This window comes from Pteropus alecto, unplaced genomic scaffold (assembly GCF_000325575.1).
Source record: "Pteropus alecto unplaced genomic scaffold, ASM32557v1 scaffold79, whole genome shotgun sequence".
Lineage (NCBI taxonomy): Eukaryota > Metazoa > Chordata > Mammalia > Chiroptera > Pteropodidae > Pteropus > Pteropus alecto.
Genome location: NW_006494612.1, coordinates 16781752 through 16798302, shown reverse-complemented (window position 1 = coordinate 16798302; position 16551 = coordinate 16781752). Strand labels below are relative to the sequence as shown.

Genomic DNA, 16551 nt, shown 5'->3' with positions numbered 1-16551 from the left:
TAATAATGTATTTTTAAACCACATAAAGTATTTTCTAAAGAAATATCAATTTACACACAATTTTATATGAATGCACATATTGTAACTATTTTACCTACCTACTGCTTGAATATACTTCTGTCCAAAGTATAAGTAGGGATTATTAGAAGATGCTGAGACATGAGATGAAGAAATCTTGTTTATTAAATTTGTACTACCAATGAACTATACGCTCACTTTCAGGAAAAGATCATTTAAATCACGAACTCTGCCATCTCTGCTTTCATTTTCCATGAGGAAATAATATTTCAGAAAAACCAATTTTGAATAATGATTTCTATTTGGAAGTATACATACCTCACATTTTTGAAGTCTGTGAAATTATTCCTTTCAAGAATGGTTTTTCCAACAGCAACCATGTTCTCAACTATAAAACAGGAAAGAAAGCACATTATATCATAGGAGACATTAAATTCATTAAACTGTTATTAATCTTAACTTTCAGAATCCTAGTCAAAATTACATCAAATGGGTAAACATTTAAAAACACATTCAATAGCTCTAAGTTACTGAGAAGTTTGCTTATCAGCAATTAAAATGAAGATTTAATCTGTCACAAAATATCACATATAGGCTGACTCTAAATAGCTGTTGAGGGGTATTATCAAGTGACTGTTTAGGATATCTGATCCTGCTGAGGTCTAATTCTAATGATAAGGAGACCAAGTAACTAAATAAAAATTGTTTGAATTAAGACGACAGAAAAATGCTGAATTTGTCTTTGAGCCCAAATTAGGGATCCCTTTGTGTTCAGCTTAGCCTTGACTAACTAAACGTTTGTATAATTGTTTTGGCTTCCAAACTCTATTTGCCTTGTCACCTTTATTGTCTCAGTGCTTTATGGCTTTCAGATGGGAATATGCCTCCCCATTAGAAAAATTTTGGTAACCTGGTATCATCAAAGCACAATGCCAACTTTAGACCTCTTTTGTTTCTGAATGGTATAATCAAGTATTTGAAAGAGAAAGAGAAAATCTACAGAGGATAGTTGTTATAATGAGGCTTATAAAACTGCTGCTAATATTTACTTCTTTAAGTTAGGCTTGAGCTGGGAGGCTGCCAGACGTGCATGACGAGGCCAGTACCATATTGTCAAACAAAATCTCAAGTTACTTCAAGCTACACTGTGTCTTGTTTTCTTTTAAGATACTCCCAAGATCCCAAACAAGTGGGTCAATATAAAAGGCTGTTTTATCTTTTAATTTCTTTAAAAGACATATATGACTGTTTAAAGCAATGATTTTAACAGTATTATGGGACTATAATGTATGTAAATGAAATATATATAACAGCAATAACAAAGTGTTGCAAAATTTCTCACATTTTACATGAATTGGTACAATATTAATTCTAAATAAGCTATGATACTTAGGATGTATATTTTAATCTCTCTAGAGCAACCACTTTAAAAAATGTGAAAAGGAATACCTTAAAAATCAAGAAATAAAGTTGAATGCTAAAAAAATAGATTCAATCAACCACAAGAAGGTAGGAAAGAAGAAACAGGGCAACAAAAAACAAATGGAATAAATAGAAAAACATATGGCAAGATGGTAGAGCTAAATCCAACTTGTCAATAGTTACATTAAACGTTTATGAACTAAAATGTCTAATTAAAAGACAGAGATTTTTCACACTACATTTTTTTAAAAAGCAAAACTCTATTGCTTTCTTCAAGCCTTTAAATATAAATATTCAATTTGGTTGAAGGATACAAAAAGATATGCAGTGTAGGCAATAAGTAATAAACAAGTTGGAGTACCTAATTTAATATCATATAAAATAGACTCAAGAAATGTATCCAGAGATAAAGATGAACAATTTATAATGATAAAAAGGATCAATTCATTGAGAAGAAATGACAATCATAATTATGTATTCACTTAAAATCAGATCTGACAGCCAATAAGCCTGAGGGTCAATCCCTCCCACTGATGTGCAAATAGCAATCAAGGCTCAACTACAACAGGAGGGCACACACGATCCACACAAGCACACCTGGAGGATCCGCTCAAGTGAAGCCGTGCCACTGGGCCCCACAGGATACCTACTATATAAGCGCACTCTATCAAGACCTGAAGACATAGCAGATCTACCTAATGTATATAAAAAACATGGGGAGAAAGCCAAAATGAGAAGACAAAGAAACATGTCCCAAACGAAAGAACAGAACAAAACTCCAGAAAAAGCCAGTTGATGAAGTCAGTGAGAACTTTAACAGAGATAGGAAACATAAAAATGGAGATAGGAAACATAAGTCAGAAACGAAGAATATAACTGAAATGAAGAATACATTAAAGGGAATCAACAGATTAGCTGAAGCAGAGGATAGAATCAGTGATTTGGAAAACAAGGTAGCATAAAATACCTAATCAGAAGAGCAGAAAGAAAGAAAAATCCAAAAAAAAAAGAGGATAGTTTAAGGGGCCTCTGGGACATTATCAAGTGTACCAATGCATCATAGGGGTGCCAGAAGGAGAAGAAAGAGAATAAGGAATTAAAAACCTATTTGAAGAAATACTGATGGCAAACTTCTCTAACCTGGTGAAGGAAATAGACATACAAGTCCAGGAAGTGCAGAAAGTCCCAAACAGGATGAACTCAAAGAGGCCCACAGCAAGACACTTCATCATTAAAATGCCAAGGGTTAAAGACAAAGAGAGAATTTTAAAAGCAGCAAGAGTTAGCTACCTACAAGGGAGCTCCCATAAGCTGATTTCTCAAAAGAAACTTTGCAGGTCAGAAGGGATTGATACGAAATATTCAAAATGATGAAAAGCAAGGACTTATAACCAAGATTACTCTACCCAGTAAGGCTGTCATTTAGAATTGAAGGATAGATAAAGAGCTTCTCAGACAAGAAAAAGCTAGAGTTCATCACCACCAAACCAGTATTATAAGAAATGTTAAAGGGAATTCTTTAAGATCTTCTTTAAGAAGAAGAAAAAAGATAAAAAATATGAATAATAAAATGGCAATATCTACATACCTAATAATAATTACTTTAAATGAAAATGGATTAAATGCTCCAATCAAAAGAATGAATGGATAAGAAAACAAGACTCAAATGCTGCCTATAAGAGATCCACTTCAGATCGAAAGACACAAACAGATTGAAAGTAAAGGGATGGAAAAAGATTATTTCGTGCAAATGGAAATGAAAAAAAAAGCTGGGGTAGCAATACTTATGTTGGACAAAACAGACTTTAAAACAAAGGCTATAATAAGAGAGAAAGAAAGACCCAGTAATCTCACTTTTAGATATTTATCCGAAGAAACCCAAAATACTAATTTGAAAAAACATATGTATCCCTATGTTCACTGCAGCATTGTTTACAATGCCCAAGATATGCCTAAGTGTCTACTGTTGGATGAATGGATAAAGAGGTGGTACATATATATAATGGAATAGTATTAAAAAGATTTTGGATACTGAAAAAAAAATCAGATCCAAAATACATGAAACAAAACCTATTGGTCCTTTTCTATATCATTGGTATCTACTTTTCATTATTTTCTTCTTTCTACTTATTTTGGTATTGTTTTGATCTGATTTGCTTGCTTCTTTCTAGCATCTTAAAGTGGAAACTTAGGGCATTTGTTTTAAATCTCCATAAGCATTTAAAGCTATAAATTCCACGTAGGCACTGCTTTAGCTACATACTATAAATTTTGATATGTTGTATTTTTGTTACCAATCTATCCAAAATATTGACCTCTTTGACCTTTTTACTTAGAAGTCATTTAAAAGTGTTTAAAAATTTAAAAATATTTAATGCTATTATAGATTTTATTGTTTTTCAATCTAATTTCATTGTCATCAAATAACATATTTTATAAGATTTGAATCATTTGAAATATATTTAGACATATTTTATTGCCCAAAACAGGGTCTATCCTGGTGAATATGTGCTCTTAACAAAATTTTATCCTATATAGTATAGAGTTCTATAAATGTCAATTATAGTCACAATGTTTTATAGTGTTATTAAGCTCTTCCATGTGTTTATTTTCCCAACTTCATAGACTTTATGAAATATTAATTGCAAAAACTTTAAAAATCATATTAGGGAAATATCAAAAGTATACAAAATCAGAAAGAACTGTATAAGTACAATGAAATCCCAAATACCATACTGCTTCAAAATTAGTAATATTTGATTTGCAAAAAGTTATACAACTTTTAATAAGAAATACTAGAAAAAGTAAAACAACCATGAACACATTTCTTCCTCCTTAAGAAAAACAGTATAAAAGGAAATATAGAAGTATATCAGTACTTAAGTCTATGGTGGTAGGTGTTGCCTGGTACTAAATATTGCACATCTACTAGCCTCCATCTGCTGAAATAAGTGTAAAATGTACTCATAGAACTTCAGATGACTAAGGAACTTTGTAATATCTAGGAAAAAAAAAGTTTAAAAACTGGTAATTCAGGAATCTAAACACTAATAAACTACATATCAAGATTTCTCATCAAAAAAATAATTCTTATTCACCTTAAAAAAATCTAGCCCAATTTATCTATCTTGCCAGCTACCTTAAAGTATTAACCAACTAATTCCAGACCCTGGTGACAAAGGTTATCGAAGCAGATTAGAAATGTCTTAGTAAATGATAGCTGATAAGTCACAGAAATCATGAGTAGGAAAATACAAGATAATCCTGTAAAAGACAAAATTCAGAATTTCCTTTTCAGAGGCTAAAAGTTCATCACATTTCTTATAATTAAACTTTGGTGTTAGTTCATCTACACAAAAAACTACAAGGCAAGTACCAGTACAGTCTCACCTTCAGGCAACATGAGCTCATATGCTATATTTTCACTTATTTGTATATAATTTTCACAGCACTTTTCATTTTCAGAGTCAAGAAAAGCCAACATTTAGAAAACATAAAGAGGCATTATCTTTTAGAGAGTTTAAAGGTTAAATAAATCATGAGAAGGCAGAGTTCTTTGGAAAAGACAATAATACTGGGAAAAACAGAAGGCAGCAGGAAAAGAGGAAGAAAAAAATATGAGATAGAGTGACTCCAAAAAAGAAGCCATAGGCATGAGTCTACAGGGGCTGAACAGGGCTGTTGAGGACAGGACATTGTGGACAACGCTCATTCAGCGTTGCCAGGAGTCAGAACCAACTCAACAGCATGCGACTACAACGTATCTGGGATTTGCTTCAAGTACAATGTGGGAGAAGGTTAATAGATGAAAAAATATCAGTCATGAGTTACTAAAAGTTGAGGCTGGGTAATGAATACATGGAGATTATACTATTTTCTTTATTTTTGTATATATTTGAAATTTTTCATAATGAAAGTTTCAAAAAGTCATATAGATTTTTTGTAATACGTCTAGATTTTTTCTTTTTAAATGTAACTGCCATCACTGATGCCAATTCAAGATGATATAATCATGAAGAATAGTGCCATCATCTTACCCAGTTCTATTTGATCTTTCTTTAGATCTCTGCAGTTTCCAATATGCTTCTTTGGTACCACAAGATAATGATGAGGTACTGCTGGTTTGATATCTTTGAAGCAAATTAGGTCTTCATTCTAAAGAGAAAAACATATCATTTGTTAGCGAATTTTTTTTTTTTAAATTACTAATGCTGTTCTGGCATGTTTAAAATATAAATCTCAGTCTGATTAAAATGATACTTATGTCACAACTAAGCCCCACTGAGCAATTTTGTGATTATGCATTAAGTCTATAAAGGCAATCATTAGCTTCTTTCATGAAATGCTCATTTATTGTAGAGACTAAAAAGACATAAATTAAATTTTAAGAAAAGAATTATGAATAAAGTTTATTAAATCTTTATTACCAAAAATTCCAGAGGTCTTTTTTTTTCCCCACTATATATTTCTCCATTTCTACCCTAGGGATTTTTCACTCTTAATAATTACTTTTAAAGGTCTGACTACAGAATCATAGAAAGATTGATAAATTCTTTTTTATATTTAATTTCTTTCCAAAGCATGATCCTTAATTATAAGAACATCATCTAGCATATAAATATCGACAGGTTATTTTTTTAAACATTTTACAGTAATTATATACAAATACATGTTCTCTCTGTTTACTTGCCACTTTACAGCACTGAAAAGTATTTGATATGCTGAAACAAACTCTAGTATATAGTAATAAATTATATGCCTAACCTATTACATCAGTTTTCTGGTTTACATATTCCACACAGTAATGTAAAGAAAAAAGAAAAGGTAAAGAAAAAGGGAGTCTTTCAATCTATTAACATTGTTTCAAGTTTTTCCAAGAGAAAAATCTATATTCCCTAAATAACCTTATTTAATATCCTATATAAAAAAAATTAGTCAAAATTAAATAAAATCAATATCGATAAGTATAGTTTCCCTTGAAAAATCTCCAGAGTACACTATTACTCATTGGTTCTCCATTCCAGGATTCCAAAATTCAATTTGAATCAGGGCCTCATATCCATGCCAGTAATCTTGGTTTCAATGAGAACAATAGTTAAAGGCAATTGTACATATTGTACCATTAACTTCCTTATCAGTGTTCATACCGCTCATCTAAGCTTCAAGTGATAAGTCCACCTCCAATGCCACCATGCTTTAGAGAATGAAACTTTTTGTCTACTTTAACTGGACTGGAAAGTAGCAAAAACAAGGTATCATGTGTCCCTTTCTTATCTCAATATTTCTATAAAATGCCCAGAATATCACTTTACTAAAAACTGTTTAAATATTGATGTTGTTGATGTCCTTACTTATATACCTTCAGGCGAGAAGCTACTAAAATGTGGAGGCACAACACAAAAATCTTGATTATTTTTCCAGCTATTAAGTATTACTTTAATAGAAGGAAAAAAATGTTACTTTTAAGATCTTGTGGTAAACAGTGATGGGTCAACTGAACACAGCATGAGGTAGGAGGAAAGTACACAAACAAGAACCGAATTGAGGTGCCTGCCTACAGAAACAGGGATTTGATAGTGTGTTTGAAGAATGTGAGATTCCTTTGTTACCCCCCAACTTTCAGGAAAAGTCCACAGCAACTGTTGCTTTGCATTAAAATATCAGGAAAATGAAAGGAAAAGAATCTGTGTTAGTCTCTGGTTAATCCAAGAAAAAGGTCTGAGGCTGAGATAGAAAATTCAGTAGAAACAGAAAATCGTGAGAGGTGAATAGGGATGTTTGCAGCATACACCGCTCTACCCCTGCCCGTGAGAAAAATCCTCTGATATACTAGAGAGTGATGAGTTTCCTGTGATTTATGGATAGAGACTCAGACCAGTTTTATGTGTGTATACATATGTATGTGCATGTGTATACATATGTACATACATGTATACGTGATGTGCATGCACCCACAAAGAGGAATCCCAGAAGGCTGGATGACTTGGGAAACCTGAATGGTTAACTATAAAATAAAAACATGACAATTATATCAATTTTAATTCATTTTTATTATGTCTTGTCTAACAGTAACTTTAAATATTGATATCCATGAAATGTTTTTAAAAAGGATAAGATCGAAGACCATAATGTTTTTGATTGTTTAATATTTTTCATTATTTCTTTGATGCTACAAGCTGAGAAACAATTAGTATTGAGGATCAAATCTAGCACAATAAAATAGCCAGTACTTCCCGGATGGGGCAGTACATAAAACAACAATTTTAGATGTCTTTATTCCTCCTCAATTATGACATTAACTTTAAAAAATCTAGAGGTAATTCTGGTACCAAATACATCCTGATTAGAATTAGTTTGAGGTAATGTAGCTGAATTCCACCTCAAAGCAGGAATAACACTGCTTTAGATTCATGGAACCAGAAAGTATCAGTCTAAAGGATAACAGAAGAGAAAAAATTAAGGAAGCTCCTAAAATCCTGCTGCCCCATACTCCATGATTCCGCCGTAAGAATGAACCAAATGCCTAGTTCTCTTTGTCTCCCAAATCCCTATTTTGAAAAGTTTTATTTACTAAATGTCATGTATGAATAAAAATTTTCTCAATTCTAATAAAAAAAAAACTACTAATCAACATAAGTGTCATCATCACCAGGAGTAGATAAAATTCCTGTCAAAAGCAAAGAAACTTAATGTTTTAGTTAGCCTAAACAATCAATGATTGATTTAGATTTCCATTAAGCTTCCTAAAAATATTGAAACTGGCTGTCTGCTATCTCCATCTCTACCATTGCTAATAATGACTCAGCCATTATTTAGACTCTTCATTTTAAGACTATCCTCTTATTCCAAAAGTACACTGACAAAAAAATATGCAATGATGGATGTACAAGCCTATTCTTTGCAGCATGATTTATGATAGCAAAAGACTGAAAATAATTCAAGTGTCCATAATTCAACCAGGAGACTGACTTAGTTTTGGTAAATCCACACAATGGAGAAATGTGTAGCTATAAAAAGGAACGAGGAATATCATTATAAACTTACAAAATAATTTTGGGAACATACACCTAAATTAAAAAAGAAAGCAAGGAGCAGGATAGTGGTTAAGCTATCTTTTGTGTAAGAACAGAGAACAAAATATAAACTTACACATATATATTTACTCACAGTGGAAGGAAAAACAAGAAAATATTTTAAAGTTTCTTATGGGGGAAGAAGAACAGGGTAGAAATGACAAGAGAATAGATACTAGACTTCTCCAAATGTACTTTCCTTTATTGAAAATGGCAAATAAAGAATGTTTTATTTGCCATTTTCAATTCAGATCATAGGCAAGCTTCTGAAGTGTGGGACATTCCATATTCATCTTGAACTCTAAGTGAGTAAACACATAATAAGCCAGAAAAACTGCTGAATAAATAAATGACAGTTGCTTAAAAAGAAAGATGAAGCTACCAATGTTCCCTTCTCTATTCCTTAAAAAAGAGGTATATCATTAGATTTTCAGATACTTTACTAGTAACAGAGATGGATTTTCCATGATCTTTCAGTCTGTCCTTGCAAAACAACCTCTTAAAGTTGGAATTACGGTCAGTGTTTAATTAGAACAGTGCTTCTCAAACTCTCCTCATTACTAGTCCCCTAAGGAATCTTTGTAAAGTTGCTGCCCCATACTCCATGATTCCGCCGTAAGAATGAACCAAATGCCTAGTTCTCTTTGTCTCCCAAATCCCTATTTTGAAAAGTTTTATTTACTAAATGTCATGTATGAATAAAAATTTTCTCAATTCTAATAAAAAAAAAACTACTAATCAACATAAGTGTCATCATCACCAGGAGTAGATAAAATTCCTGTCAAAAGCAAAGAAACTTAATGTTTTAGTTAGCCTAAACAATCAATGATTGATTTAGATTTCCATTAAGCTTCCTAAAAATATTGAAACTGGCTGTCTGCTATCTCCATCTCTACCATTGCTAATAATGACTCAGCCATTATTTAGACTCTTCATTTTAAGACTATCCTCTTATTCCAAAAGTACACTGACAAAAAAATATGCAATGATGGATGTACAAGCCTATTCTTTGCAGCATGATTTATGATAGCAAAAGACTGAAAATAATTCAAGTGTCCATAATTCAACCAGGAGACTGACTTAGTTTTGGTAAATCCACACAATGGAGAAATGTGTAGCTATAAAAAGGAACGAGGAATATCATTATAAACTTACAAAATAATTTTGGGAACATACACCTAAATTAAAAAAGAAAGCAAGGAGCAGGATAGTGGTTAAGCTATCTTTTGTGTAAGAACAGAGAACAAAATATAAACTTACACATATATATTTACTCACAGTGGAAGGAAAAACAAGAAAATATTTTAAAGTTTCTTATGGGGGAAGAAGAACAGGGTAGAAATGACAAGAGAATAGATACTAGACTTCTCCAAATGTACTTTCCTTTATTGAAAATGGCAAATAAAGAATGTTTTATTTGCCATTTTCAATTCAGATCATAGGCAAGCTTCTGAAGTGTGGGACATTCCATATTCATCTTGAACTCTAAGTGAGTAAACACATAATAAGCCAGAAAAACTGCTGAATAAATAAATGACAGTTGCTTAAAAAGAAAGATGAAGCTACCAATGTTCCCTTCTCTATTCCTTAAAAAAGAGGTATATCATTAGATTTTCAGATACTTTACTAGTAACAGAGATGGATTTTCCATGATCTTTCAGTCTGTCCTTGCAAAACAACCTCTTAAAGTTGGAATTACGGTCAGTGTTTAATTAGAACAGTGCTTCTCAAACTCTCCTCATTACTAGTCCCCTAAGGAATCTTTGTAAAGTTTTTTTTTTCCTATTTGGCCCCCTCTCATGGTATTTTTATACCATGGCTATATTGAGTATCTGCTTATGGTATTTCTGTATATGGTATTTCTGTACTTTATACGTATAAGAATAAACATTTTTTTGCCCTGCCCTTGCTCCTCCCCCAGACAAGAACATCAATTTTCCTCTTTTTGAGACTTCATGGTTTAGGCAAACAGCTAGTTTATCTTGATTTCATTATCACCACTGAATCTAAACCATTTTGGCTAAGCATCCATTTAAAAATAACAAACTGTGATAAACAGTAGATTGGCACTCGACCACCATTCCAAATACTTCTGTGCCCTCTGTATTATAGCTAAAAAGGAATTCAGATCTTGCCAGTTGATGTACTTAGGACATAGGTGCTTTGAAAAGCCTACCTGAGGCATAAGACGTGCATTTTTTGTCAGCATGGACAATCAGTGTGGACCCAGCAGGTATAGTGTAGCTCTGAAGCAGAGTTCTCAGAGGGGACTAGAAATACGTAGGTGCTCTTTTAGGTTGTGGATGCTACTGGCATTTTATGCCCAGAGGTCAGAAATGTGAAATATCCTGCAATCAGTGGAATAACCCTGTACAACAAAGCAGAGTCCAACCCAAACAGCCAATAGTACTTGAAACACCCCTCAAAAGGGGCAGTCATACTGCTTCCTTGTCTCTGAATCGCAACTGAGAAAACATCTTCCTGAAGTCCAAGTTCCAGAGGAAGTTACCTGACTCCTATTTCCCCGACTAGCTCCCCAGTGAGCTCCCCAACTGGTTCTGCAGTGTTGTTCTGGGTGTCACTCTTGGAGGCTTTTCTAGAACCTGCTCTGCCAACCCTTGCAAGGACTTTTATAGCAAATAATTCTCTACATTAAATCAATTTTGGCTTTGAATAATTAGAATGTTTTTTCTTTCCTTGAACTGAATCCTGACTGCTATCTAAAGCAAATAAAAAGAAATGACATTTGAAAGAATACTTCAATACCATGCCATCTAAGGTGTAGGGCAATTTTGACTAAACAAAGGGGAGAAAATTCAAGTTGAACTAGTATTTCCTCATTATGGTCTTAAGCAAGGTGAAAATAAACATTTAGCCTAGTGTTTTCCAGGCGTTTTTTCATTATTGCCTCCCTAAAGACGTTTTTAAAACTTTTTTTTCGCCTAATACCATCCCCATGGTATTTTAATACCACAAATACACTCTGTTTATGTACTCTATGTATATTTTTACCCCATACATAAAAAGAGTACAATATTGACTCCTCCCAAAAAAAACCAAACAAACAATTTTCACCCCCTTGGCAGTGATATCTTCCTCACTGAGAATGCACGGTCTAGCCTTTATTTAGTTTTAATTCTTTAATATTCAACAAGAAAACACCATATAGAAGCCTACGAGATGAAGAATCTTCTCTAGCTTTTGCCAGAAAGGTTTCCCAGAATAATCTCACATGATGCTGGTAACTCCAATTATGCCAAGTCAAATTTTCTTCTCTTCTGATAGTTTCTTACAAAGAAAAAATCCTGACCTTTGGGCAGGAAGAAAGCTATGATAGAAGTTTGGACCATCTCACTCCATTTCGATGACTAGTTTTAGACAAACAAAGCTTTCCACAACTACTAGTATCTACCTTCTATTAGTTTTCTTCAACATTGGGACAAGAGTGTACAACATTTAAAAGCACTTTCTAGGAATCTAAGTAATACTGAACTCTGCAAAGTTAAAAAACTCACTTGCCTCTCACTAACCTAATTCTATATTTAATAAAATAAAGAGTGAATGAAGAGGCAGAGCTGAGCCCCTCTTGACTCTATGGATCAGTTTAGCAAAGGCCTACTTTATAGACAGACAACTGATGTACTTATTCTTCCTCCCTGTCAGCTGCTTCCTGTCCCCACTTCCTTCCCCTATTCAACATAGATTTCACTTAACTACTATCTAGCCATAAATTCTTACCTTTGTCCCACTGCACTTCCATAACACTCACACGGCCAGACCCCAACCGTAGGTCGACATAATTGCCCACTTTATCTGAAACTAGACGTAGGCTGCTGCTGGAAGGATAAAAAAAAAAATCGCACAGCTGAGCAGACATTAAACTGAATGTCCTCAACTTCAACTGATCCTCATCACTATACAACAATCCTTCTTTCTCTGATCCTCTTTCATGGCTTTCAAAGAAGCTTCTTCAAACTTTTTACTTCCAGACAACTATGTAATTTGCTCCTTCACCTCTGTCAAGCCTTCACTCAAATGCCAGCTTCTTAGTGCAGCTTTTCCTGAAGAAAATTTAAACACTACATCCCCTTCCTCTTTTATTTTTACCACCTAATAAACTAGGCACTTTACTTAATAGTCTGCTTATTGTTTATTTCCTGTAACTACAATGTAAGTTCCGCAAGGACAGGGATTTTGCACGGTTTTACTTCTGTATCCCCCTGCCTCCGACAGTACCTGAAACAGAGAAGGCACTCATTCAAATACTGAGTGATGAATGAATGAATGAGTTTCCTCTTTCCCAGGGATCTCTACCTCCCCAGTCCATTGTAAAACTCTCTCCATTGGCATTTTCCCAACCGGATTTAAACACACCAGTCTTCACTGTTTTAAAAAGCTTTCTTTTAATCCTTAACTCCTCCTATAATTACCACTCCCTTTCCCTCCTCCCCAAGATTGCCAAACGTTCTTCAAAAGTTGTCTTTATTTGCTGTCTTCAATTTTTCACCGTCTGAGTTCTTCTCAATCAACTGCAGTCTGCCTTCTGCCTCACCATTGCATTACGATTGCTCTTCTAGAGGTAAATGAACATCATTTTGGGGACAAAAACAGTTCTGATCTAACCTGGCCCCATCACAAGCATGTAGGATGGTCACCTAACCCAGACCTGAGGATTAGGGAAAGCTGATATTGCTACTGATACTGCTGACAATTCCTTTCTTCTTGATATACCCTCTGTCTTTAGCTTTCCTAGTTTTCTATTTTTCTGACTGTTCTTTCTCTGTCCCCTTTTCGGGATGTCTTCCTCTTCCTTATGATTTTGGTGTTCTTTGGGCTTCTATGTAGCCCTCCTTTCACTTCTTAATCTACATATACTTCCTATATGATCTCATTAATTCCCCTCTTTTTGACTTCCATCTACAAAATGGCATTTCCTATAAACTGGGCTTAGAGATCAAGATCTCTCCGAAGTGCCAACTACCTAACCACTTACTGAACATCTCTACTTAGATGCCTCACACTCACCTCAGACTCCGAAATTCCAAAACCGAATTTATCACTTTGATACTTCTCACCATTCTCTTGGCCATCCATTCTCCTCCTATATTCCCAATTTTAATTAAATGGTGCCAGAACTACCAGTTCACCCTAGCCAGAAATCTGGAAATATCCTTGACTTCCCCCTTTCTCTTCCTCAGTCTTCTATATCTACATCAGAGTTTTTGAACCTCAGCATTATTGACATTTTGGGGCTGGATAATTCTTTGTTGTGGAGGCCTGGCCTATGTCCTGTACAATGTTAGCAACCTTAGCCTCTACCTATTATGTGTCAGTAACCCTCCCTGCCCCCACAGTTATTATAAACAAAAGTGTCTCAAGACATTGCCAAAAGTCTCCTGGGGGACAACCGCTCCCAGTTAAAAGCAACTAATCTATATTCATCAACAAGTCCTGCCTGTTTTACCTCCTAAATATCCTTAAATTGATTCACTCTTCTTCATTCCCAATACTCCATTCTTATTTTAGGCCATCGTCAATATTACTTCAATAGCCTCCTAACAGGTCTCCATGCCTTCGGACTGGTCCTCTCCAATCTCCGCAATGGTGCCAGAATGATCTTTCAAAGATCAAACTCCTTCATGTAACTCCTGAACTCCTTCCTCCCTACCCAGTATTAAATATTGTGGAGCTTCCCTTCACTCTTCAGGTAAAGATAAAATTCCTGAACATGAATTACAACACCTTTAATAATCTGGCCCCTTATTTACCTCTCCAGCCTCATCTTTCACCACTCATCCCCTCAAATTCTATGTTTCAGTTAGACTGAATTACTATTAGTTCTCCTATAGCATAAAATGAAGTTCCGGAAGTTCTCCCTACCTAGGATATTATTCTCACACGGGGTCAACTCCTACTTATTTCTTCATGTCTTACTTCCTCTGGAAAGCTTTCTGTAACCCTTCAAATCTGGGTTAGGTGCTCCTCCTACAGGCTTGCAAAATACCGCAGGTGTTTAAAGCAACTCACCATAGCACAGGGCATTCAAGGCAGCTGCCTCCTCTATCTGTATTCACTCCACCCTTTATTTAGACTATAAGATGTGGACAGGGACTAACCTTTTATCCTTTTATCTTACTTACCACTGAATCTCCAACAGAAGGTGCATGGAGAGAATTTAATTTACTTCTAACAAATGAATGATTACCACCAAAACAAAACAAAACAAAACAAACAAACAAACAAAAACCAGAATCTTTGCATTCTATTTTGGATTCTCAAAAGGTTGTTTCTTCAAAGGTGTGTAAAACTGGTAGATATGTTTTAAAATATCTAGGCAAAGTCTCAGTGCTCTGAAAAATGTGCACAAATTTCAACTGATAACACAATTATAGCAACTGTACCCTCCAGAGGCTACTGAGGAATAGTTTGAACTAAGACCCACTTCCTCCAGCCTATTATCAGTCAACCTAACAAACTTTTCACAACTACTACTATTTTCTACTAGTTTTTACTTCAATAACAGTATTAGAGTGTGCAGAATTAAAAAGCAGTGTCCAGAAAGGCAGGGGAGGGAACTCCTTTTATAAAAGCAGAGATCATAAATGCTATTTTTCTGCCAAATACCTCGGTACCTGCGGAGATAGGGCGAAGTATTGGTCTTTATTACTACATTTCCTCCGCTCAAAACAGCAAGGAGATCGCTGGAGAATCTCTCTGCCCTAAGAGGAGCAAGTCAGCCATCAATACTAGAACCCCGCCAAATCCCCCAGCCTCATTCACACAGGATCCTTCCCACCCCGATCCACACTCGGGGCCTCCACCCCGAGAGCGCTGAAGGACTTACAAGACCCCCGCCCGGGTCCGGACCGGGGCGAGGCCTCGCTCCCGCAGCTCCCACGGGCGATCGCGTCCCCATTCACGCCCTGTCGCGCGTTGCCGCCCACCTCACAATACAGGAGTTCGGTGCCGGGTTCCTGCTGCCCCGCGATCCTGCAGAACACGCACTTGCTATTGTAGTCCTCGGGCTCCGGTGATTTTGCGGCGACTTCGGGGGTTTGGGATGAACACACCGTAGGTTCTGCAGTCGCCGCTGCCTCACAGTAGGGATCTGACTCCGCGCTGTGGTAGTCCTGCTCCTCTGCCATCTCACCAGTCCCCTGCGTCCCTGAGCCTCGGCTTGTCCAGGACAACTAGGCCTGGACACAGTCCTCTCCTGCACTTTCTCGGTTTTACCTCGAGGCGTCGCCCCTCGCCTGGCGCTGGGCGGAGCAGAGTTGAGCGCACGCGCTGATCCAGGCTGACGCTAGGCGGAGGGCGATGCGGTGTTGGGCCCCAAAGCCAGCCGCTGGCCTTGAAGCCGACCCACGAGGGGGAGCGCGAGTACCACGGCGCTACCGGGAGGAGCTGGAGGCGCGGGAGTCGCCCGGCCCCCGGCGTCTGTTGGGTAGTGACGCACGGCGACCACCGAGACGAAGGAGCACGTCCCACGTCGTGTCGTGATGACATCACCAGCGCGCTCTAATATCTGGCTAAGTGAAACCTGTTTTGGGTATTCTGGACTTCCTCTCCCCAAAACGTGGAGCATAGCAGTGTATTATGCTGTCGCAAGAAAAAAAAAAAAAAAGTTTTAAAAAATATGTAGGTTTTAAGAGAATGAAAAGAATTTCTAAAGTTTTTAACATAGACTGTGTTTGATGCTTCGTGTATGCATTTTTCAGCCGAGTAATTTTAGGTGCTTAAGCTCAAAATGTCCAAAACTGAACTTCACGTTTCCTTTTTGTTAACAGCACTAGCTAAATCGGAATAGGAGTTTTAATCTCACATTCCTCATACACAAGTAAATGTGGAGTCCTGTGGTTTATAGTCTGAAATAACACAGAAATTTTCCACCAATGCCTCATTATGCTCCACCTCAACCACTGCAATAACCTAACTAGTTTCCCTGCTTGATTGTCCTGTCACTCAAACCCTTCAGTAACTACTACACTTAAAAGTACCAATTCCTTAGCTTGATGTTCAACATGGACTCTGATTTGAC

The 16551-nt window shown here is 35.9% G+C and overlaps 1 protein-coding gene across 2 annotated transcripts in view; it reads right to left on the bottom strand.

Moving 5' to 3' along the window:
- The window catches only part of HINT3 (histidine triad nucleotide binding protein 3), a 22580-nt gene extending 6619 nt beyond the window's left edge, over positions 1-15961 (bottom strand). The window contains exons 1-3 of one of the 2 annotated variants that reach the window (XM_025042444.1): positions 15458-15961; positions 5478-5595; positions 337-406 (exon numbers count right to left, since the gene is read on the bottom strand). In XM_025042444.1, coding sequence (XP_024898212.1) covers positions 337-406; positions 5478-5595; positions 15458-15658 — 389 coding nt within the window. In that variant the 5' untranslated portion in view covers positions 15659-15961. The remainder of the gene's footprint in view (positions 1-336; positions 407-5477; positions 5596-15457) is intronic. The other variant, XM_006926147.3, reaches the window with a different exon arrangement.
- Between the last annotated feature and the right edge of the window lie 590 nt (positions 15962-16551).